Source organism: Wasmannia auropunctata, unplaced genomic scaffold (genome assembly GCF_000956235.1).
Source record: "Wasmannia auropunctata unplaced genomic scaffold, wasmannia.A_1.0 LD336092.1, whole genome shotgun sequence".
Lineage (NCBI taxonomy): Eukaryota > Metazoa > Arthropoda > Insecta > Hymenoptera > Formicidae > Wasmannia > Wasmannia auropunctata.
The window spans coordinates 2,425,123-2,451,542 of NW_012026798.1; the positions used below are offsets into that span (position 1 = coordinate 2,425,123).

Genomic DNA, 26,420 nt, shown 5'->3' on the forward strand with positions numbered 1-26,420 from the left:
CGTGCTTCTTTGATATGCTTAACGAGCCTTTTCTTGAGCTTCGACGACAGGGGAACGCAAAAAAAAGTTCACGTAGCAAAAAATGCCGCGCTCGCTCGCCCGGACTCCCCGAGTTCGCTCGTTCGCTCGCCCGCTCGTCCTCGTGAATTCGTAAATTCGCGGAGTAAGTTCGCGGAGCTGGGACCACCCTTCTCCGTTTCGATGGCATTTCACCCCTTCCAGCCAGGTCTCGCTGGACCCTCTCTTTCTCCGTTCCCTCTCCCGTCGTTTCTCTCGACGATCCGCTTCGCTGTTCCATCTCGAAGAGAGCGAGCTGGAAGTGGGAGGCCAGTATCACCGCCCGCTCCACCCTGCTTCGTTCCCTTCCCCCCTTTCCCCGTGCAGTCCCCTGCCACTGCTCCCATGCCTCCCACCATCGTCGTCTTCTGCGCGAGGAGCTTGGGCGCCCTCTTTCCCCCCGTCCGGACTATAATGAAAGATATTAACTACAATTTTATATCGAATTACCGCTGAAACACATTTCAAATTACTTGGGCGTAGCCGTGGCACATAGCGGAGGCGCCGAGGTTGCTTCGGTCAGGATTGGCGGGATGCTTAACGGCAACGAGCGGGATTGGTCTGGAGGTATCAGTGGTGGGGAGAACAGGAGGCGTGTCATAATGCCGATATGGCCGCCCAGGAACGACCGGAGGTGCCTGCCGTCCTCAGTACAGACAGACCAGTCGTGGCAACTCGATGCACACGCACGTTTCGTGTGCACGACTACGTTCTCAGTCCTCGGCAGACTGATCGGAGCGATTCTTCGTCCAGCGAAAATCAAGATTCGGCATCAGACCGACCTTTACTCCGGAATCGCACGCTTGTGATTGTCTGATTCGCGAATCGGAAGGTGCTGCCTGATCGAAGAATCTTCGCTGTGACGGATATTCAGTCGGCAGATAATTGTCCAAATTTGGCTCGGTCCTGTCAAAGTGATCTTAATAACGTGAACGAGTCAGGTGACAGTGCAATCCAAAGAGGAACAGTGTTGATAAACTTTAATGGTATAATGCCGGTTCGAAATCGGTAAACGTTGACGGAAGTCTCGCCGTAAGAATGATTAATCTTGATACGCGTGATAAGCTGGGTAAACATAGATTTTCAAAACAAACGCGATCGAGATAGACCAATCGAGTGGCGGTTGTTGGACTGATTGGACTTTGATAGAAGTGATCATCAGGCACAATTGTGATCTGGAAGACTAGTGCGAAGGATGTGCTAATGTTATTTTTCTTTTGAAATATCGTGTCCGTTTCATGGTTAAACGATTGATTGGCGAACGATAGGCGGTCTCGAACTTGTTTCTACCTTCATTGGCGAGACACACGCCGAGCGCATAATCGTGCAAAAGTGAGAGGAGAACGCGCCATAGGAGTCTTATATAAAAATAATTAATAATTGAACGAGCAAGGAAAAGGAGAAAAAGAAAAGCGGAAATGGCCGGCGGCTCCGCTCTTATGCGCGGCAATTATGTTAAGTGGCCAATTAGCAATTAACCAGGGAGCCGAGCCGAGCGGCCCCTTAATTGCGCCTGGGAAGAAGGTGGTGGCGGAGGTGGAGCGACCGAGTGAGCGGGAGGAAGTGCAAGGTGCACACGCATCACGACGCAAATACCTGTCTCACGCGTCATTTACCTCAGATTTTTCTGTAAGATTTTCGCCTTAATTTTTCAAATCGTCCTCAGGCTTTTAACGAATTAAAAGTCCTGACACCACAGCGCAAGACACACATCTGTAAATTTCTAAGCTCGAACTTTCGTGAAGATCCCCGGTATTAATGTTTTCGACACGAATGTTAATCGCGCAAGAGGTTTCCTGACCCTCTCGCGGAACAATCAATCTTTCGATCGCGATAAATTCGAGATTGAGCGTCAAATGATGCCGAACAACGCGCCAATCGTACGCGCAAGAGAGAAAGAGGAGTGATCCAGAAATCGGATCTACCGAGGATACAGTGAAGTGCAGTTGAAATAGAGTGAGAGGGCACGATCTCTTCTTCCTGGGATAGGCTACGTCGTCACCGTCGGCAAGATTCTGTCTCCCAGGTACCGGGCGAGTCCTGGGGTGGCGACAGAGGCACCTGCAGGTGCCCGTAGCCCGAAGGAACCATCTGCGTCTACCGTGATGACGGTCCATCATCAGCAGAACCACCACGTGGCCGCTCTCAGTGGCGTCGCCGTGGCCAATAACGGTCTGAATCTCAGCAGGATGTCCGGCCTGGAGGCGCATCGGCTGGAGAACATCGTCGATCGGAACGGCGTAGCGGTGGAACGTCTCTCCAACGGGCTGGACTCGCGGAACAACAATTTGAACAATAACAACGGTTTGGAAAGGGGCGATGCCTCGACGACGATGCCGCAGAGGTCGAGGTTCATGATCACCGATATCTTGGGCGGCGCGTCCAGCAAGATGCATCAATCCGGCCTGCCAAGTCAGGAGCCACCCGGAAGTCCACCCTCGACACCGCGGGACCTCAGTGTCAGGCATCAGTCCAGAACGTCCTTGAGCAATAGCAATCTAGACGAGGACAGCGACGCCAGCCACCACGACGGCGCTTCCGTTACGTCCAATGGTAAATGATACTTTATTACACGCTTTCGAAACTGTGCTTGTCGCTCGGTATAACGACGTGATGAAGCTGGGGCAATATCGAAGTATATGACTTTTTTTGAAGAACATTTCAGTCTCTCTTAAGTGAAAGATATATGATGTAGTCATGTTACAGAAATGGAGTAATGAGCTACTTACATTTTTGACAGATATACTGTTAGAAAAATTGAGATAAACATGAATAGACGAGTCACATATATATAGAATTGTATATCTCCATCCATTCAAGTGGCAAAATTTAAAAACATTTAAAGCACGTAATTAGTAATTGTTTAACAATTTTATTAAACAATAGCTGTTCAGCTTTATTGCTAGTTTTACCGAGCTTATTTTCTATTTTTCACGAAAACGGACAATATCTAGTTTTGCACTATTTTCCTATATTTTATAGATATACGGCATATATAATTTACTATCGTGTAATTAAGTGATTCTTAAAATATATAACGGGGAGAAGGGGAGAGACAGAGATAAAGGAATAAAAAGCGTCGTGTTTTTTTTCATTATTTGTCGATAGCCCAAAACTTCAGTTTTTTTTGGAAGGTAGTCGAATGATAGTCCGTAGTTACGTTTATTACGAAATGTGGGAGTATTTTGATTTCGTTTGTCCACCTGATCGCTCGCGTGGACTTTCACGGAGGTGTCAAGGACATTTACGGGACACGGTCCGACCGGATGTTCCAATCGGTGAGATCACGTCGGCCGTCGCTAGTTGTGCGCATAAAGAACGCCTCTTTCGAGAATCAGATATATCTCCGTTGAGATAAACATCTCTCTCTTTTTCTCTCTTTCTCTCTGCGGGTTGCTGTGCCCGTCCGCCCGACAACGTTTAGGAATTCTAATGGTTCTAAATTGGAGCTCGGCATTCGAAAGCTTTAATTATGTTACCCTCATTTGTTTCATTCATCTTTTCTACCTGTGTGCCCCGCTGTCTTATGGAGTTCAATCCCTCGGGCTGAACAAGTGCTAAGTTGTCGTAACGTCTCTGATCGGACGACGCCGAATTTCGTAAGACTTTCGAGCCACCAGTATTACGCAAAAGCGTCACGTCCGCGCACGCACAACAACGGAGGTACATAAGTGAAACGTTAGAGAGAGAATCGATTTTTAATTACAGCGAAACTTTCACGTTAATTATCCTATAAGACCCCGCGTGGTACGCGCGCGAATTATAACTCCGCGACGTGCGCTAAAGCTGCGAGTATAAATGTAAATACGATGCTTGTTTGAAAAGTGTTATTCGCTACTTGATTTCTACTGCGATAATAAACGTTTGCGCCGCTACAAGCCGCGCGGATCGCGGCGGCTGTATTTTCTCTCGTAACTCTCGTCGGAGGGGCTATTAAGGTGACCTGCGCCGAGCGTATCGGCACAATTTCCGTTAATTCGCAGCTATACTTCTCTCCGACCGATCGTCCTCCTTTTCTCCCCGGGCTGCTTGTTTTTAAACGCGACGCTCCAAGCGAGAAGCCGCTCGCTACAATGACTAAAGCCGGCTGTTTGTTCCGTAATCGGCTTATTTCCTCAAAGAAGCGCATTAGCGACAATTACGCGGACGACGGCGATGTGATTAGAAGCGGCGAGCGGAATACTGCGGAATAACACTAATACTGCTTCCGCGGCACTAAATCCGGCGCTCCTTCCTTGTGAAAACATCAGCGGGCTATTAAGGCGCCAATTTTTCCACGACATTGACTCGCCGCGCGACGGCTCGCACCTTGCACCACGTCGCTATTTATAACTCCCCTTAAGTGTTTCACGGACAAGACCAATGACCAGCCCCGGCGCGGCGTTTGGAAATCTCGAGAGTCACGTCATGGTAATCGATAATCGTCGTCCTTGCCTCGCTACGGTGACACGAGGGAATATAGGGAAAAGTGCCCGCGATAAGGGATATACCATGCTATAGCGGATCGTGCTCATGACCATGCTCGAATCGTGCGACACATATGTACGTGCGATCGTATGTGTGCTCTTATGCTTTTATTATACCTTGGATTCAATATATGATAATTCATTGAGGAATATTAGCTGGAAGAAATCACCTTTCAATGACATCCAATGATTACTTAAGATTATCTTTAACAGACAAAAGACAAAACGTATTAATTCTTTAGGTATATAATGCTAAACTAGCATTATATAAAGTCTACATTAAGTTGTAAAAATAAATATTTCATATTTTGTGGCGAATAAAACGTGCGTACATAATGAGGAATGAATATTTCACGTCACGTGGCGACGAACATTTTCATATAACTTGTTTTTTTTTGGCCTCATGCTTTTTACAATAATGATTTGTATATTTAAAATGTAATTTTTAAAATAATAAGTAAAATGTTAATCTTAAGCCATTAACCACTTTTGATACACATTTATCAACATATTATTAGCACACTGTATTCATTTTTAATCAAATTCATAACTATAAAGAGTGTACATCAGCAAATAATGCTTGCTTGGTAACAAATATTGATAAAAAAAAAAGTCATAACGTATCGTATAAAGTATAAGATCCATTAGAAAGTCATTTAGTTACATGATCTGCAATTTTTACTATGTCTACACGTTACGAAGTATCAACAAGTCTACATTTATAAATAAATAAACACAAGTGTAAAGCTGCTTATTGCAAGCCAGCTCTTCGCAACGAACGAAGCCCTACAGTCCGCCTATCGAGACGCACGATGCAAAGAACCTTGTAAAAGGTTCATCGTGAATAACGCGACGTGAAGCATGAACCGTGTATTAAAAGGCGATGCGCCTTTCTTTTTCGAGCTAATGACGCGCGTTCGTTTTATTGGCGTTATCAGTCGCGGTCGGTCTCGCGTCGCGACCATAATCGCCAATGCGTAAGTGGTATACCACCTTCCGTGGTACGCCATCCGCGCCGCGGTCGCAGAATTATTAATGAAGGACAATTAGGAGGAGTAACGCCAATGTAATTGCCGCGCCGCACGCTTTCACGTAGATTGGCCCAGGCGATTTTTTATGGGGCGGCCCTCCCTCCCTCTCTCTCTCCCCCTTTTATTCCGCCGTTAAAGCCCCATTCCCTCCCCCCCCTTGTTCGTCCATTCCAATTTCCCGTCTCGATTATTACATTCCGCCATCGCGCAACCGGCGGGACCGAGCGACGCCGCGGCTCGTCACGGTACAAATACGATCGATCTTTCACGCGGCGTTGATTAGAAAATTATTAACATCGGACTAACAGCCAGACGTAATTGCCGGCGGATTTACGCATCGATCATACGTCGCGCCGCTGATCGCTCGTTAGCTGTTTACTTCTCGCTAGAGGATCGCGAGCTCCTAATTATCGTCCCGGTTATATGTCCTTACGCGACAATTACACGCGTTTCGTGCGTCCGACTGATGAGCGGGGAATTATATTAGCGAAGTGCAATTTGAAGTAGCGATGTCGTTCTAATCGCGAAGCGGAACACATGTGAGGAAGTATATCCCGCGTTTAATTTGATCTGTTTTATATCGTCATACAAAAATGTCATGTAGTGAAACTGTCTTTTCGCTACCTTCGGATGCAATGTTTTTTTTTTGCCTGCAATTGCTCCTTTTAGTTATCTGCGATTTGTCGCAATGCTAACTTTACTTTACTTATATCATAAAATGTGTCGACGAAAATCAAAAACTAATACATATAATCAATAATTTAAGAAATTGAAGATCAAGTTATAAGAAACGATAGAAATTTAAGAGGCTAAAATTTTGAATTTTCTATGATAAATATAATTTATAAAAATAATACAGTGATTACGTCACTGTAACATGTATCAAATTCACACGAGTATAAACTCGTATCATGCGTTCAAAGCATAATAAAAATACCTCTAGTTTCTACCTTCTTCTCTATACATTTATTTTAATACGGATTTTAATATCGGATCAACGCGCGCACTCCATTCTAGCTGGTTGAGAAAGGCGTGAAAAAACCGATCTTTCTCAGCGCGGAATATCATTTCTTGGGCGCGTGTGCGAGTCGCTTGTAAGCCGCTTACGAAGCCAACATTCGTCCCCAGGTTCACATTGTTGTCATCTCCGTATCGGTCCGGAAGGTCCTGCCAGGGATCGGGGCCGTTTCACGCCCCTTACGGACGAGCCCGCTGACTTTTCGACGCGCGACTAATCCGAGAACCGGAAATGATTGGCAACCGTTTAGAAGTCGGCACGGATTAGCTAGCTCTATGCAAGGGACTTTCGCGAGACGAAAGCAATTTCGTATCCGAAGGCGCGCCTTTTTGCGTGCGCCCCGACAAGCCGGCTGTCGGACTTTTGACGACACAATCTACACGTGGGATTAATCCACGATCTGAATATCGAGCCGAGAGGCGAGGAAAGAGAGAGAGAGAGAGAGAGAGAGAGAGAGAGAGAGAGAGAGAGAGAGACTCAACGGATACGGCAATGTCGAGAACTGGAATGCCGCTGGTAGTCGCTACAAATGCCGGGGACAGTGAAGACTTTGAGTGACGTATGTGGAAACGATTATCTGAGTTTCGAATAAGAGATGAAGTGATAACGCAAATTAAATAGGAATTGCAATAAGAATTGAACGAGTTATTTTGTAATCTTGATAAATAAAATATACGTGGAGAGAATTCATTAAAGCCGATTTTGAAAAGTAAACTAAATGCGTCTTAAACTACAAAAGATCTAATCATTTCTTCAGAGTATATTGAAGATAAATCAATGCTTAACGTTGCGTTGTAGCGTACTCGAGGTTTGGCAATCGTCACGATTTGTTGTTGCACAGAATGTCATGATGGATCTAATCGTAGCGAGCGATCGCGCGGAGGGAGGGTATCGTGTTTACAAAGCGGGTGATCTTAGATTATGCGCGAGTGATTAATTATTCCGTCGGAGGCGAACGTTTACGTAGGTAACAATGCGCAGAAGCGCATTGTCCGATCGAGGAGTCTCGCGGCGAAACTCGCAATGAAACTTCCTAAAACGGCTGCGAAAGCCGCTTTAAGCCTCGTAATTGAATCGGACGTTTTAATTAACTAGATTATTCGCTGGTAATTTGACGATTATCCTTTCGAGACGGCGCGATTCCGCGGGTCGGTATCGATTTCGTGAGAGACCGAGGTCAAGTTTGTCAACGCGGATGCCGAGCGCTTAAGAGGATTTGAGAATCTTGTTAAGCGAACGCCGTGGAAACCAACCGCGCGAATCCCGACAACGACGGTAAACACCTGTCGGCGGCATACGTGAGGAAGTCTTTAGCGAAGTCCGGCCGTATAATGCGCGCGTAAGCGACTCGAGCCGCGCGCTCGCTCAAAATAACGGGGTAATTATTGCTAATGTATACCGCGGTGGTTCAGAAACTTTCGAATTATGCTCCTGACGATATAATTGCGAGCATCCTCCGACTCGAGGATAAAAACGCGAGTTTTGGGATCGGCGTAAAAAACTTTTTTGAAATTGAAAAAAATATTTACGAAGATGTTTCGTACGTATAAAATTAATTTATAACATTGTGCACATTTTAATGCATATTTTATATATTTTATTTTTTATAATATCTGCCTTATTTTTAACGTTTTATAAGCGTAGCTATCAAAAATTAAAAAGAACATTCAAATTTTAAAGATAAATATGAATGTTCATAATGTTATCTTAAACGAGCTGGCGCGAAATCGATTTTTACGAAGTAGAAAATTTGCCCTTTTGCATTTTCGCAATTATTCTGCGAACGGTCGCGGCTTGATGCAATCGTCGCATTTCCGTTCACCGCCTGCGCGGAATGCGCTTCGTGAAATTCGAGAAACACACGAGCGTTACGCACCCCGCGGTAACCTCGTATATAGGCTCATATAATACGATCTGACAGTAACACTCGATTGCATTTTTCCATATAATGTTTCCATGCGACAATATATCGCCGTGCAAACTGTCACACGACACCTCGCAGTCCTTATTCTGCTCTATGATATCCCTAAATAAATTATGAGACGATAGCTATCGAAGAGCTGTTATGATTGCGCAACATGCCGATATAGATTCTAATATGTGATATTACGACGACGAGAACTATTTCATTAACATGAGGTATTAATTACGTTAGTACCGCTATTTATCTGAAAATATTATGTAATATTTATCCACTTATCTATATCGTTAGAAATTGCTTGTTTGCATATTTAATCTTTCGTATACGGCTATACTTTATTAATAATTTATTGCTCGTGTATCTTTTATATATATTATCCTCTGTACGTATTTTAAGATTAAAAATTAAAACGTTCAGAATATAAAAGTATACAATTTTGGAGGATACTACGAAAAGTCGACATATGGGAGGTACTAATTTGGCTCAATTCCGTAGTTTGTTTTTGAAATTCTTACCGACAATTTTTGTCCCCCGTGGGATCGCTGCAAATAGAGTGGGCAGGCAATAAAACGTTGCCCCATAACATTATTCCCAGTGTTTTCTCCCCCAAAGGTGGCGACGCGGTAACACAATACAGAAGAGGGGTCAGATTCTGCCCCGTCGAGGGCCACCGCCTTTGTATACGACACGAGGGGTTGTAGGTGGCGACGGTAAGAGAGCACCCCGTACGACACGGGGCCAAGCGAAGAGGTGTGACTCGAATTTGTAAGCAAAATTCCACAACAGCTTCCCTAGATGCTTCCGTGAAAAAAGTTACTCTGGGGCTTTCTGTTGTTTGTTACCAATTTCGCTTATAGAATTATTTCTATTGTTAATTCATTGTATGTAACATCAAAATGTACCTTATAGATGCTCCCGATATCGTTTATCGTCGAGAGTAATAATTCTATATTATTAAAGAATTAGCGCTTTTGTTACTATATAGTTGCTGTTACTCCACAAAATTGATGAAGCATTTCTGGTATTATTAATATAAGCTTACGTATCTGATTAAGATTCTAACTTTGCGATAAATAGTAGATATAAACAGTAGATATAAACTATTTCCATCCGTATATCTTAAATAATTATCTAACTGCAGAGAATATTGCGGTTAATATTGTGCGGTTAATATTCGATAAAAAACCGCCGTTAGTTGCTCGTTTCTTTGAGAGGAAAAAGTCCGTCGGAAATCTCCATGTTTATTCGCATCCGCAGCGCTGATCAACTGCAACTATTATTCCTTTTTTACTGTAAACGATTATCTATACATTCTACATTTATATTTTTTGTATTCGTAAAGGATGAACTTTACATGTAAAAATATAGGTTCATAACCTCTCTCTCTCTCTCGCTCTCTATCTCTCCCTGTCTCTCTTCTGCGAGTTACTTACGCGATGCACTCAGCGCGAAATAAAGCAATAAGCAAATAAAATCGCGGGTGCGCAGCACAATGGAAACTCCGGCTTTTCCTTCTCTCGTTCCCACTCTACGCCTTAGCAACCCTTCCACCCCATCCGCCAAGATCATAAAGTGCGAGGCAACGCTTTGCGAAAGTTTTATTATTCCCATTTTTACGATCCGTCCGGCTGACTCCCTCGGCTGCAACTACTTGCGCTGCACTCTCTACATCCTGCGCATTCGTCACAGTGTCTGCAAGTTTTCGCATGCAGTCCTTGGCCCAGTAACGACGTCGAAGTGCTCGATTGCTCGGGAAGTTGCCTGTCGCTATGTTTAATGGCCATAGTATAATTTCTTTATGAGAAAAATTTACATCTCTCTCTCTCTGTTCGTGCTTGCGAAATAATCATTATTGACGATTACTCGAATATTTTCGATGTAAGTTGGTGAAATCAACAGAAATATAGACACAGCTCGTTAAAAATTTCAGCATGGAAGGCATACTAGGGAAGATAATTGTAAGAAATTTTGTAAAAAGAAATATGATTTAAATATTTATATGTACGCAAAATGTAAATGCAGAAATATCTGGTGTATGTCTCATTTTTCTAAAATTGCTCAATTTGTATTTATTAAATAATTGTTTTGTATTGCATTCTCCATTTAAAGACTCGAGTTATGTAAGCGAGAAACAAAATGCAAGGGAACGTTTATTTCCAATAATACATGTCGTTAGGGATCCTATTTCGCTTTCATGACTTTGTTAAAATTCGTGCGTTTGAAAATTGCAATCACAATTGGTGCATAAACCACAATGATGACGACGTGAACGATTTGACCGCGACGTGGACGACGACGGCAACATGCTGGCACTAATTGCAGCGGCGCATAATTGCTCGATAAACATCCTGTTAATCTCACTTTTATGCGCCATACATTGTATCGCGGCGATGCCTGTGGCACGCAAGTTCCCCTCGTTTCCTCCGTTCTTCCCTGTCCTTCTCCCTTAGCTCTTTCTCTTTCACATAATGCGACTTGAGAACACGTCATGATTTTCACTGGCGCGGCACATCCGTTACGGGCGCCATGTTTGCGAGAACCTCTTTAAAATACATTTCGCCGCTTGACAGTGGAAATGACGTTTACCGTCGTGACTTATGGAACACGAATACCTCGCGAGCGTTAGCGTTAATTAACGCGGAGCTATTGTCGCACGTCACGCAGTAGTAACACGCGTTGGGAAAACGCACGTCTAAAATATTGTTTTCCGCTCGACTCTCGGAGATCAGAATCATTATAATCTCTATAAATTTACCTATTGACGCTACGGATATGGAAAGATGTACCTTGCCTGAGTCATCGCGTTTCCACTGTCACGAAAAATAAGAATACATATTTTTATGACCTACATATATTATTAAAATTTTAGTTTCTTTAAAATCATACTAATTTTTCAAAATCTACTTGAAAGTTTTTTCTCGAAATTGTCACAGTGTTCTGATAAAATGAAATATTAACAACATGGATACATGAAACCTTAAACCTGGTAGCGTTTCGCTTAATTTCTTCTACGATCGAAAGCTCACGTTACTTGAAAAATCCCTCGAGAACTGACTTGTTTCTACGGAGTATGAACTAGAGAAGAATAACATACAGAGTACGTATGTAAAAAGTCGTTGTAACACGTTTTATAACCATAGATAGACAAGTCTACATAAAACCCGGTGACTATACGTGTCGGCAAAAGATGTGGAAAGATAAGGAAAGCTGTCCTAGTCCCCAAAAGGAAAGAAGGTGCTCGAGTTACTTTAGCGGCTAGACCGAAGTTCCCGGTAACATCTTGAGAGTATTTTGAGAACTTTGCTGAAATATTCTACGCGAGAGAGAGAGAGAGAGAGAGAAAGAGAAGTCCGCCGCGCCGGCAAATTCAGATCGCTGTTCGCCTCGCGCGGGGAACAGATCCATTTTAACGCTAAAGTTTCGTCTGATCGTTACGAGCGCGCGATTTGACGCGTACGTTTTGTTTGATAAGTGACGCGCGCTTCGTCGTGGAGCCCTTTATATTCGCGAAGAAAGTCCATATTGATGAGTTTATTTCAATGTGTAATGTCGCTGCGTAATTACATTGATGGCACTGGGTAATATTGCAACTATCGGACGGATAATTGGATGGCTTTATGGTGTAATGAATAATGTGCGGAATTTGTAACGTCGCGTTATTGTTATAAGTGAGAAAAAAAAATCGATTATCTCTCTTGTTGAAGCGAATCATTAGGTTACAAAGCCGAGTGGAAGAGAGCAACGCTTATAAAGAGTGAATTGCTAACTGAATGACCTGGAAGTACTTTTTTTTTACGTTTCAACAATTTTCTATTTTTGCTGCCAATGAAAAGCATAATAGCCATTGTGTAATGCTTTGAAGAACATTACACAATTAATGGCATCACTCGTGACACGTGTTATTACCGGACAATTGAAGTATATACACGATTTACTATTACTTCGCTCATCGATTCACTGACATATCTCGCGTTTTAATTTTATCTCGTTATTGATACACGGAGATCGATGCGCAGGAAGCATATGATCGCGAATCGTGATTTCAAATCCCGGGGATGGAGGACCACTTTGCGCAAAGCCGATCGCGGGCGGTCGCCATTTCGCATCAAAGTGAAAACGCTGGGGGGTAAAGAGTGGCGCATGAACACGCTCGTAAGGACGAGGCGGACACAGATAAGCCCTGAGCCTCGGGCTACGTGCCTCGCAGACGAACGGCGCGGGTGGACGGGGGGAAAAAAGAGGGATGGATGTTTCGCGATGGTTCTCGAGTTACTGGGCAAAGGAAGGGCAGGGGGCTAGCTTGGGGGTGGGAAAAGTTCCGCCTAACGTCTTGGAAGTGTCTCAAAAGGAGAACTCCGACGTCGGTCGGGACCCGGGCTCTAAGTGTATCACATAGTAAATTTAGTTTTCCAACCTCCGTTTCCACCGTTCCACTCTTATATTCTCCCCCCGTTCTTCCCCTCCCTCGCCCCTTATCGCGTCCACCCCTTTTTCTCCGCGTTTCGCGGACAAGTCTCGGGAGTCGAGCTCTCGAATCGAGCTGTGGTGCCGACGCAGGCTAGGAACGGGATTCCTTGCCTCCAAACCTTTTCTAGGGAGGGAATCAGGGGTGCTCGCGAGCGCGCGCGCGCGCACACATGCCATGGTAGCCAACATGGCGCGGTAGACTCTGGACCCGTTCGAGCGAATCTGGCCGATCAAACGGGGGCTAAGAGCCGCGCTTTCGTCCGGGTTAACTCAATCCACGAGCTTTCTATCTTCCCGACCTCCTCCTCCTCCCTCTCCGCCACTTCCCTTCCGGCGCTATGTTATTCCTGGCTGCATCTCCCCCCTCCTCTGGTTCCACCTCCTGCCAGGGTACGCTTCTCCCGCGCCATGCACGACCGTTCCAATCGATGAGCTCGCGACAACGGGCCTTTAGATACTTTTAGAAGCCTGTGCGGGCTTTTATTCCCCCAGGAGGTTAGGTCTCGATGGTTTTCTGATCGGAACTTCTCGGGAGATTGCTCGATTTACTCGCGACAAGACACGTCCCCCGCTGCGAGATAATTCGAGGGTTGGATAATTTATCTGACGAAACGCACAAAGTTTTTTTACGTTAAAAAAATTGCTCTAAAAATTTACATCACATTTAGAAGTTATAACTTTTAGAAAAGACAACCACAATAAAAAATATTTATAGAAACTGGCCACTTTTAAAAATTTTTTAAACTTTAATCCAAGCAACAAATAATATATGTATTTGTAATATTCCAATTAAGTTTAAAAATCTTTGAGAGTGGCTTAATTTCTTATCCCGTTTTTTTTTTCATTATTCATCTCTTTTTGATCATTGCTATTAATTCCCTGTTCTGAAAAGTCACCTGTTCCTTACCAAGCTTTTCTTCTACGACAAGAACGATGATGTAATGAGTTTCGAGAGGGATGATGGTCACGGGCGCGCGACTGTGTGCTGCGTGTGAGTGTTACTCGTATCGGGTGTAATCGGTTTCCTCGGGGAATCCCACCCTTCTCTTTTCTCTATCTCTCTCCGGATACGGCGACGTATCGAGGGGATAATTTGCGGCGTCTCGACGCGGCTGCGTGGTCCAATCCGCGATACCAGCCAATCGGCTCTCGGCTGCGCGGAGAGTCGAACTGAGAACAAAAGGATCCCACTCTCTTTCTCTCTCTCTTTCTCACTCACTCATTCTCTCTCTCTTTCTCTATCTCTCTCTCGCTTTCTGTTTCGCTGATAGAGAGGCGGCTGCAATCGCCATGTAGGCAACGACAAAAACGACACCGCGTATAATCCACGCGAGCGGCATCGATTCCAACCCTCCGCGAAAACAAAAGCTTGGCACTTCGCAATTCCTGATAGACTGGCGATTCTTTACGGGGATCTTTTTGGCAAAATAGTTGTACTAGTAAATATTGTGAAACTTATATATAGTATATTTCAGGAAGTATATAAATCTCGTAAGACAAAAATTTAGTTAAAATATTTTGCTCAAAATTAAACGACAAGTGAAATCTCGTTATGCATAATTTCTAAAAATAACTAATAATTGTAATTAAATTAATTTGTTATTCATTGAGCGTTCAAGTAACTCTTAAGCTCAACTCAGAATCGTATTCTCTCCGCTTTGGAGATAACTTTATTAAGCCGCTAAGTTGCACGACTAGACGGAAGGGAAGCAAGGAGACGTTCAATATCAACAGTTTTGCAATTTCAGGTGGCAAAGAGGATGATCCTAAAAGCTCGTCCTCGAGTTCTCTGGGTTCCGCGCAGAGTAAGAAGCAGCGCAAGGCGCGCACAGCTTTCACGGATCACCAGCTTCAGACCCTCGAGAAGAGCTTCGAGCGGCAAAAGTACCTCAGCGTGCAGGACAGGATGGAGCTGGCGGCGAAACTGCAGCTGACGGACACGCAAGTGAAAACGTGGTACCAAAACAGAAGGTAAGCGAAAGACGCGTTACTAATTTCTAAATGAAACACAACGCGACATATGCGGACGATAATTAATTTTATGGGTCGCCATCAGGACGCAAGCAATCGCGATACACTAGTATTTTTTTACATTTAAAAATTTATTCAGGACTGGCCCATAACTAAACCGTGAAATGAAATGTATCAATAGTACTCTGGTTAGCATTTATAGTATATATTACATATTATATTAACAGGAGCAAGTTCGGGAAATTCGTATTGTATATATTATGTTTAATATTGTATATATTATATTTTGTATTATATTTATTATTGTGTATATTATGTTTATTGTAAAAACGACGGCCTGTTTTTCTTTTAAGCAATATCGAAAAGTTAAAAATAATTATCATGAACGTCGTATAGTGTTCGACTTTTTCGATCGAGTTTCTTATTAAAATACTGAGGAAATTTTTATTGAAAGATAATTACTAGAAGTATATTAGCCCTTCAACGCGCGATTGACTACATGATGAGGCTCCGCATGTAAAAAACCGTTGAATAGCCGTTAAAAGTTTGACTCTAAAGAGACAAAGGTGGAACCATGACGATCGATCGACCTTTCGATGCTCGCGTTATACATTGTTGAATATCGGATAGAAAGCTCCTCATCACGATCCCCCCGTCTCGGAAGCATAGCGGCGCGGTTCTTTGTGCCGGCGCGTGTCGAATCCGTAAATGGAAATCGCGGCGGCCAACAAAGGCGTTGTTTACGTGGTTAAACGCGAGGATCGTTGGCCAAAACCCGAGCAAGTATCTCGAGAGTCATGCGCCTCTGTTACCGGTTTTGCGGGCCCATCGTAAGAATATCGTCGCCTCGTCGAGGGGCGACACTTTAATTCTTTAATAAGCTAAAGAAACTTTGGTTGTTATTTAGCACACAGTTTGTAAAGTAATTTCTCAAGGAGAAAATTCAAAAATGTGTAACAAGCGTGTAATTTATTTCCGTTCGAGCACTCCGAGCTCATTTTCAGGCTTTGAATGCCGTTAAAGATATGGAAGACACATTTTTTTTTCGAAGGTTAATATGAGACATTGGAGAATACATTAGTGAAAAGATTTGTTGTTTGAAAAAATATTGGGACTGTTATTTTATACATTTGATCCATTACAAGATTAATTTGAAATCCCATCGTCGGTTCCTTTACGAAAGTAAGACCATCAAGCGATTGGAATCGGTTTCAAAATCTTCCGCGGCGTCCTTTGTAAATGCGGTTTTGCAAAGTCATCCAGTGGCGCCAGTAGTTTCGTAGTTTTTCATGGGCCATCTACCTCTTTCCAATCTAATCAGCAGGCTTGTTGGTCGGCTCGCAAGCCCCGCGCCAAAAGTTTACCGAACGAAATTAAAATCGCATGCCGCGGCTGGTCCGGCGGAAATCATTTCGACACGCTTCGTCCCGAGTAAACGAGTGTAACATCGACGGGGAAAGTTCTATACAATTCTCTTTTCTTTAAAAACTATACAGGTGGCAAATAATATCATAGATCTATATATAGTATTTGTTATATGTAAATTCTTTATAATATAGTCATATAAAATTTTTTCCTCTTTTATTCGTGATGATAATTTAAGAATACAACATTAACATAAACACTTTTTATTTTTTCCATTAATAAATGCAACTCATTTTTACAAATAACCTAGAAAAAAATTGATTTTAACTATGCTTTCATTTTAAAAATTTAATTCTTTTTTCTTATTATGTTACATTTTTACAGTACGGCTATTTCCACCTAAAATTCTGGCTCGTCGATTAAAATCTCGATTTTACACATACACGGCCGATATGCAAAATCCACCGCGCCGGCTACATTGATCTCATTACGCACTTAATTATCATTACTCTCTTGTTCCTCCCGTCGCGCTGAACGTACGGTGATTAGCAGGGAACACCCACAAGTCATGACTTCGCGACTTCTGCCGGCGGCCGTTTAGTTTAGACAAGCGGCCGATCGCGCACAAAGAAGGCGAATCGTTAATGAGGATCCTTCGTAGATCGTGATGTACGATGTACGAAAAGGCTGAGGCCGGGCGAGGCGAGCGCCAGAACTCTAGACTGTGTCATTAGACTGTCAATTACCGGTGGAGCGAATGGCGTAATGACAGGCAGCGAGCGCTGCCAAGCGTTGCGCCGCCGCCGCCGCCGCCGCTCCGATCGTGAAAGACCGCCTGCATTTCGGCGGCCGTTCAATTTTTTCTTGCGCGTAATTGCGTGCCGCCGAGTCAACGATTTTCAAAGACGCGTTGCTGCTCGTTTCCCGTATCACCTCGGCGGCACCGCCGCACATCGCAATTGTACACGGCGTAATCGTTACGGCTATTTATTTCTACAGTCGGCAGTTTGCTCGCTCATTACCGCCCGGATCGGAGCGTAATGGACAACGGTGATTAAGGATCGCTTTTGATACAGAACTTGCGTAGCGCGCGCGAATTACTGTTATATCTCGTTTGCGTTTCGCCCGGCCGTCATGCCGATCCGAGAAATAAACTCGGGTTTTGTCTGCTAGTTCATGCGTGTCGAATTGGAAACGTGAACGTTTCCGGCACGAGCGAGCTGCCTGATGATCGATTGAATTTTGAATAGTTGTACAGAAAATAGTCCGGCAAGGAAAAAACAGAAGCGCTTTTCGCGCGATTCTCTCGCTTTACAATCAGCTGCTGCAACAACTCGTAGAGTTGTTTGCACGATGCAGGGATTTCCGATCGACGTAATTAGAAGTTAAAAGGCGCACAATCATACGCGGTACGATACACCCGCGACGTAATAAGTACACCCGTGTCAACGGAATCAAACCTGGTATGCCCGCGGAACCTATATTAATCGCTACATGTTTCATCAAATACCGTCAAAGTGCGAAGTACCGTATATCGCGCGCGGCATAAATTACAGATCAGCATGACGTGCGCTTTAATCTTTGTACACGTCTCGCGCAATACTTCGAGCCGTGAAGTTCCTCCCTCTCTCCCCCTCCCGCCTCTTTCACCCCGTTCTCCGATGTAGCCGCGGCGTGCGCTAATTAATTTTCGCCATGTTGACACTCGCCCGCGCTTAATTAGGACGAAAATCAGGAAACCGAACGAAGTCCAGACAGAAAGGAGGGGGGGGGGGGAGCACGTGTGCGCACCGCGGCACGTATCGTCGCGCGAGAGGATGACGCGCGCGGGGAGGTGCAGGAGGCCGCCGCGCCGCGGCAAAAAGCCGGGAAAATTAGTGACGCTCCTGACTGACGGGCGGCTTCTTAAGTGCCCGCTTAAAGTTTTGTTGCTCGGTGCACCGCCCCGATGCGGTGTGACTCGGCGCTTCTTCGCGGAGGCGCCGGCCACACCTCGGGCGCCACGGCGACGCGGACTTCTCTCTGCTCCCTTTTTCTCCCCGGGACTAAACGCCCGCCGAAAACCAGATCTTCGCGCGACGCCGCGAAGATTCGCAAAAGCCGCGCAAAACCACACGCTCTAATGCCTGTACCGCGATTCGAGTCAATCCCACGCGAAAACACTGCTGCTTCGCGTGTCCAGCTCGACTTAAAACGAATCTCGACGAATCTTGGTTGTGTGCGGACTTTGAAGTTTGTTATTTATTTACGTGAGAATTTATTTCTGATAAATTTATCATCATATATCATGAATACAAAATGCCATGAAAGACGATAATTTCCTTTAGAGAACGTTAGCTTGTTTTGAAATGCAAATTGACTTTGCACGGATCTTTGGGCATCCTTGTTGGATTTTGGAAAAATAAATTGCGACGAAAGAGAGATAAATAAATGCGTTCTATCAACGACGGATAATGCGCAGTCGTGGCGATTAACAATTATAGTAATCTCGCGGAAACACATGAATTTATTTAACAACCGTTCTTCCCTGTGTTTTTTTCCTATTAGATTCCTTACAGACATCTTATTTAATCGCCGTCAATTGTACGTTAATTATGCCCAACGATGAATTATCCGAACAACTGCTACGACTCGCGCGGCAAGTGGTTTCTCTCCTTTTCGTTTTTTTCTCATAAATATTGGATAGGTCTTCAGGAGATGCGAGATTTATCAAACCGAGCAAGGAGAACCGATCTCCTTGAAGAAAACTTATTCGCAGGACTGCGCACGATGAATAATTCGAAAACGTTACGTTACTTCCCTTAACAGACGTCTCATTCATCGAGTGATCAACCAACACGCACGCACGCAAATTACGCTCAACAATGAGTCATCTGAACGATTGCACGACATATACGCGCGCGCTCGCACAGACACACGGTCTCACACACCATACACATACGCACGGCAGTCACGATCGACCGCAATGCCTTTCCGCACGAAACTTTCCGTGAAATCGACGCTGAGAAACTAAACGCGCGGAGATTGCGGTTCGCCTGCAAAGCGCTTTTCCAGCGATAAGCGATACGCTCCTCGCTTTTCCGCGGCACGCTGCATATAGGTATACATACACGCCGGTGCCGCGCGTACACACGTGGTCGCTCGGTCGTTTAGTTGTTTAGAAGTCATTAGGACTCGTTACGTTACTCGCGGCAAATCGTCTCTACTTATCGGCTAATTACGTGCCCGGCCATAAGCGAGCCACGCAAGTAGCGTGCAGTACGTATGTGCTAACGCTGACGAAGCGTGCGCCTCACTCGATCTTTATAATATCGACGCGATGCTCGGCTCGGAAAGTGCATTTTAATGAAACGTCAGGGGACCGGCGCGCGTTTATCCCATTCCGTAATTCAACTCACCGGATTTTATACGTACGGAGACTGCGTTGTTTGCGTATCTACGGAAGATTAGCGGCGAGTATCACTGTCACCTGGCGTGATTAGCGACTTTGATCCGTTACCTCAATACGCCTCGGTTTCTTCTGGCCATATATTAACTATGTTTTTGCAAACATTTATTATTTTCCAATATGAATTAGCGAAAGATATATCTATCTAACTGTTATTGTCTTGAAAAACTAATTGAGCTTCTTCGGAAAAATTGTAATTGCGTAAGTAAAAGATGAAAGGATGTAATTCCCGCAATGTTTTCATTTGGCGTAGTCGAACGAAATACATGTATAAAACAATTGAAGATAAAGCGTCAAGTTTCAGACATGACTTTGTCTTTCTGTTTAAAGATTAAATTTAAGGTACGATTTTATATTAACGATAAAAGCCTAAGTTTAAGATATGTGAATCTTTTTAATCTGGTGCGATGTCGAGAAAAAAAGTGCAATTTTAGTTGATGATATTTGCATTACGTCGCCTTGTTGCACTCATGGACTTCATACATATGTTGTTCCATCTTTTACACGTCCTACGCGAGAAAGGATTCTGTTCTCGGAACGTGACTCGTAATTCTAAAATATTATGCGGCAGCTCGAATTTTGTTTCTTTTTTTTTTATATAAAATTACAACCGCACACCTACGTCGCTCGCGTTTTTCGCGCTATCGCGTAACTCAATGTACGCTCTTGCAATTAGCAGATGCACATGTCACGCCATGGAAAAAAGGATATAAAGCGCAGAAAGCGCACGGTGAGGGAAAAAAAGGAAACGTAGAATAATTTTAACGAAAGTTTAATACGTTTATACATGTAGGACGCGTCATCGCGCTTTCGAGCTGTAATGAGATATTCGTCGCTCGATATTTTTCTCGCGGTATAATAAGCAAACGTGACTCCATTAAAAGCCAAACGGAGTAAGCAAGAGAAAACTCATTCGAGCTTAAAATTACGCTCTATCGTGTGCGATGTGACTGTAAGCTTAAACGTGATTTATTTGCCGGGCACGAGTTTCGAGCACGAGCGCAATCGCGCTAATGCTTCTCCCCGTCTCCTCCTCCCTCCCCCCTCCCCCCTCGAACGTGTGAAAGAAATTAGGTTGGCGACGTGGCTCTTATCCCGCGGAGAAACTCGCGCGCGGGGCTCTCTGAGAATCCTCGCGGGAGATCAGCGCGCGCGGGCAAAACTTGAACGAGCGCGCAAACTATCGCGCGAACCGAAGAAACTACATCGCGTGGACTTGATCATCGCGCGACTTACGGCGAATAAGGGGGATGCGAAGGCTGAATCCTTCACACGGTTTTGCGCTCGTTACATGCCATCAAGTATTACGCCGTGAACGCGCGCGCAGCGCAGCGGTATTTCGCTACGCGCCTATAGGCTATAGGGAGAAACGATAATCCGTATTCGCGAAGAATGCAAATGCATGGGGAGGCGAGGAGGAGGGCAAGGGATTATCTGTAACGGCGCCGAAATGCGTCGTGGAGAGAGGAATGACGAACGATCGCGAGGGGTGGGGGGGGGGGGGGACATTCCCGCAGTGATAGCTCGCTCGCGAATTAAAATTCGTGAAAATAAAGAAGAATTATTTTCACGTTTTACGCTTGGATGACATTCACGCTCGAAATTAATAGTGACATACGAGCGATAAATCTGACGCGACAAACACGCATTTCTCTTTGACTCTTATATACGCGAACAATCGAGGCACTGCAAATGATCTTAATGCTCCCCGAGCGAGATGCTTCTGACTTTAACGTTTTTCGTTTAAATGACATTTTCTTACATTTCATCGAACTTTATTTGTTTGGAAAATTTTTGATCTTGTACAAGACATGGATAATTTTTTCAACATTACCGTTTGGAAGAGATAATTAGTAGACACAATTTTATGTTAATATTGTATAAGGTACCGTCTTCCTGAATGCCTGAAACGCGTTCGAGCGATGACTTTTCGACGATGATACTTTCCGGTGATGGCATTATGAATTATGACATTGCGTCGTCACGATGTGACGACATCACCAGCGCGTTACATACGTCGCGATCGTGAGAATTCACTTCTCTCGGGAGGGGGGAAGGGGGGAGGAGGGAAGGAGACCCTTCTCTCTTCTGCCGCGGCACACCGGAAGAACGACGCGGGCTTCCCACGCCTCCGGTAAACCGCTTCATAACGGGTCGCCTTGATTTCGCGAGTACTTATGTCGAATGCGCTCGTTTCGATCGCGGCTTGCGTCACGGCAGCTCCAGCGATTTCGTGCGCGATTCCGTGCCCCCTTGGGGCACCGCACCGCCGCCGCGGAATTTCACGAAATAGCTAGAAAAACGGGGCTAATCGGATGGCGCGCGATAACAGTCCGGGCATACCCGGTAACGACGTATTTGCATGCGCATTTTGTCGGCCCTCCTCTTAGCTTGGATATAATCACCTGATTAACTCTTTTTACCCCCGCGAGACGCTTAACCGGCGGGTTTAATTAATGTCGCCGCGAGTTCTTGTTCAAAATGAGGTCGCGTAGATTTCTTTTTATAATTTTATTGGAAATAATAATCTGCAACGTTCTACGGTTTTTATTATATTTATATTCTATATAATTTATTTATCTGAAATTATATTGTTATAAAGAAAAAAATGCTAAGTATTTTAAAAATTAATAAATCTTCAAATTTAAACACTAAATGTAAGATTTATAAGAGATTCTAATACATTTCTAAAAAATAAATTATAAATTTTATTTGTGGAGATTATAATTAAATCATTCAAAAGAAAGTCCCTAATTTTCGTACATAAAAAAGAAATTTTACTTACTATATCTTTTTTAGATTTTCATAATTAAAGCATCTCTCTACGTGTGACAAGCTCATGTATTTTTTAAAAAATATTGTCAACTATAATAAAAAAAAATTAATGTTTATAATAGAATTAAAATTTAAAAATATAAAATTTACAATATAGATTATAATAAACGCTAGAAAAAGTCATATTCTAAACATAAAATTATAAATTTAGTATATTGTAACTTACAATTATAAATCATGTATAAATCATTTAATATAAAAGAACTATTTTGAAATAGTAAAATTTGCAAAATTTTTCATTATCATAGATATATCTCAAAATTCATTATTAAAAAGCGTTATAAAATACTACATTAGTAACCAAGTAATAATCATACCATGTGCCAATAATCATTCTGTGAATATCAATGCGATTTCGGACAAGCTTTACATTATGAAACATGTGTCTCGTAATCATTGAGGCGAATAATAATTTGAAAATATGTTACCCTTTCTCTCTGTACCGTGTCTCTCTCTCTCTCTCTCTCTCTCTCTCTCTCTCTTTCTCTCGGTCTCGCTGTCACCATTATTACCACAAAGCGCCCTAGCGGCTTCAGGACATTAGTGTCGCACAGGCATGTAACCGCAAAAGTAGCGAACAGACCCAGCCACCATTATAAATGCATTAACTCTCCCCTTAGTTTTCGCCCTCTCCTTCTTGCCGATGTGCCATTTTTTCGCTTCTGGCTGTTACAGCTGGACGTTCGTGATATACGTCTTCGGCGAGTCGCGTTTATCGCTTTTCGACTCGCTAATCGTCGAGCTTACCTCGTTGCGTGCTTGAAAAATGTCAGTAAATAATTGAATTTCTGATTTAACTTCTGGAATACATTCGCCACTGAAGACAAAGACGGAGAGTAGGCACGGCAATAAAGTATTACACATATTACAGTCATTATTTTCGTTATTTTGTCATCATTAAAATACGAATGGGGAAATATTAAAATACGATCGGACAGGAAAGAGGAGAAATGCGAAAGGGATAATAATTTCTCAAGTACCGCGACAGTAATTTTCAAGTCGATTGACGCTCGTAATACTCGGACGCGTTTCCTGTCTCACGAAGGGCGCCGCGCGTAAGTCACCCCAAGATTTCTAAGCAACACGTCACTTTGACACTCGACAATGACGACGGGAGAAACGCGTCGCTCGGAGCGATGCGATCGATTTTCAGGAGTGTTCGCCGTAAGAAAGGACGGGAACTTTTTCCGGCGTGGCCAACACGATCTGGAGGAACTGCACGATCATTAGGATAGAAGCGGTGATGGAAGCGATCGTTACACTTTCTTCGCCAATCTCCAACCCTTCTCTCTCATCCTCCCATCTCGTCTCATTCGAGCGAGATCAAGCAGCCCCCTCGAGCACCTCAGGAGGCGATAAATCAATGACTCCTCTCGTCTCTCCTTCTTTCTCTTCCCGCCTCTCCCTCTCCGAGTCCCCTGTTACTTCCGGCCCCCCTAGCTCCTAGCGGACGACTATAAAAAGCCAACGGGCAATTAAGGGTGTTTTAGAGTGGCTGCACTCGAAAATCGCTATCCCCAGCAGAAAGTGGGGGAATTAAAAAACATTACTCATCATATAATCGCACGAGCGGTTCCCGGCGCTGTCTGTCACCGTCGCTCTTTTTCCCTTTCTCTCTCTTCCCCTCTCTCTCTCTCTCTTTCTCTCTGTGATTCTCGCGCTCGGACACGCTCGTCCTTCTTGCGCCTCCGACGTGCCGGCAGAAAAATGAGAAATGATCGTGGCTCGATTCAGAGGTGCCTGTTTAAAATTCATGAACGATTTTACTGCAACCTCCCCTATCGCAACCCGTCACAAAAGGGCGAGCAGAGCCATATCGGGAGAGGGGGAGGGGAGAGAGAATGAGAGAGACAGTGAGACTGTGGCCCACATTCGCGACTATACATCAGCACAGAATCGCCGAGAGAACAAGAGAGGGGGAGAGAGGGGTGGGCTCGCACCCCACGAAATATATTAATTGTCGAATTTTCCGTGCGAGCTGCATATCCGTTAGAGCCGCTTTGTCCCTTGCCAGGCGCGGATCTCTTGATTATTAATTACTCCGACCACCAAGTGCATCCCACTCTGCCCTCCGCTCCTCGCGGCTATTACACCCTGTAACATTTGCGGTTGCGTTTCGAAGGTACGATCTTTTTTTTATTGCGGCCGCAATTTCAACAAAAAAAAAATATAACAAATGTACGCGACACGTCGGTGGTGCTCGTTAATTATCGCCTGAATTTCATGCGTCGAATTTTTATCGAGACAGAGTTGAGAGACAGAGTTGATTTGATTTATCATCGCGAACAAAAAGTGACCAGCTCTGAAGATCTCGAGGGATATGCAATTCGTCGACGAAATTTTTTATTTGATTAGATGTTGATAACGATAAAACTACGGATAATTGCCGATAAGTTCTAAAAATGTTAATTATCTCAATTAAATTTTTAGCGTATCTCTATCTCCAACTGTGATGATAATTAATTTCATACCGACGATTCTACGTCCTAAATACCGATCATATAACTTTTTCTCCTACGGCGGAAATATGAAAAGTGAAAATTTCTGAAGATATTATCATTGAAGTTGATGATGAAAATTTTCACTTTTTATGTTTCCGTAAGGAAAAAATTACATACCTGGTATCCTGATTCAAGAGGTATTTAGATGAGGTATTTAGATATAATCACCTAGTGAAAACCATTCTCTAATATTCGAAATCATTCGTTCAAGAAATCTAGCATTGATTGACGTCGCGATAACACATCTGTACATATCATAATTATGGTTGAATTAGTTACGAGCTACAAGGAACAATATGAGGAGCATATACGTGTACATATATATTTATATATATATATTTTTTCGAAGCGATAGTAGCGGGGGTGGCAAAAACTACTTGCACTTATCGAGCAAGAACGTCGGATGTAATTCACGCCTCGCTGCCACGGAAGGGTTGTAATTTTCTTGATATTATTCATGAACGTTATGGCAGGTTGGCTCATGTAATATAATAGCCCTTCACAGTCGTTTTCTCTTTACGTACATTTTTCTCTGTCTTATCCGCCTCATTTCGTATTAAGCCGCTCAACGCGGCACTTTAATATATTTCTCTTATGAAGGGCGAGTTCCCCTAATCGCGTGAGCACGCGCTCTCATATCATGTTTATCAAACGAAGAAAAAAAAATTCAAGTTTTCGAATTATTATACGAAGGTTACAGGTTTGATAATTCGTGAAACGTCGATACCTTTCGGGATCCCACATTCTTCTTCTTCACTTTCGTCTTACTGATAAATCTTAACCATCGGCAAAGATTAAAAAAATTTACTTACAATATTTCATCATAAAAACGTCTCATAAAAATTATTTTTACTGTCAAGTTTTTTTAGCATAATATAATATATCTCTTCTTTAAAAATATACCCGGAGAGAAAAATAAAGAGAGAGACAGTTCTTTGCCCCATTAATTTAAAATATTATATGTATAAACGAGTAAAATGTAAGCATGTAGGTTTCATAATTATATTTTCGATAAGTGCGAATATCTCGTTATTTCAGTCATATTAATTCCTCATATATTTCATTTATTCTCAGAAGTTGACTTTACAACGAAAGATCCGCTATCAGTACCTTCAGTAATAGCTCGAATAAACATTTCGCTCTCTCCATGCGCTCACACGACATATATTATTTTCCTTCTATTCCATTTTCTGACGCACACATTACATTCTTTTTTTAGCATCCAAATCGCACATGCATGTGCCTGATGCACGCCATTCGAAGATTCCGTTGGGCACAATTTGTTTCACTGTACAACCGATCGCGCGAGTGTAATTCGCGTATTGATTCTTGCGAAAAGT

General features: G+C 43.5%; 1 protein-coding gene and 1 long non-coding RNA gene across 2 annotated transcripts in view; both read left to right on the top strand.

Moving 5' to 3' along the window:
* The first annotated feature begins 712 nt into the window (after positions 1 to 712).
* The window catches only part of LOC105463003 (homeobox protein B-H2), a 31,149-nt gene continuing 5,441 nt past the window's right edge, over positions 713 to 26,420 (top strand). Inside the window, exons 1-2 of the mRNA XM_011709985.1 lie at positions 713 to 2,610; positions 14,709 to 14,931. Of these exons, the coding sequence (XP_011708287.1) occupies positions 2,163 to 2,610; positions 14,709 to 14,931 (671 nt within the window). The 5' untranslated portion in view covers positions 713 to 2,162. The remainder of the gene's footprint in view (positions 2,611 to 14,708; positions 14,932 to 26,420) is intronic.
* Positions 8,454 to 9,473, top strand: LOC105463002. Its single transcript, XR_976145.1, has 2 exons — positions 8,454 to 8,711; positions 9,106 to 9,473. It is a non-coding gene; the product is annotated as an uncharacterized LOC105463002 (long non-coding RNA).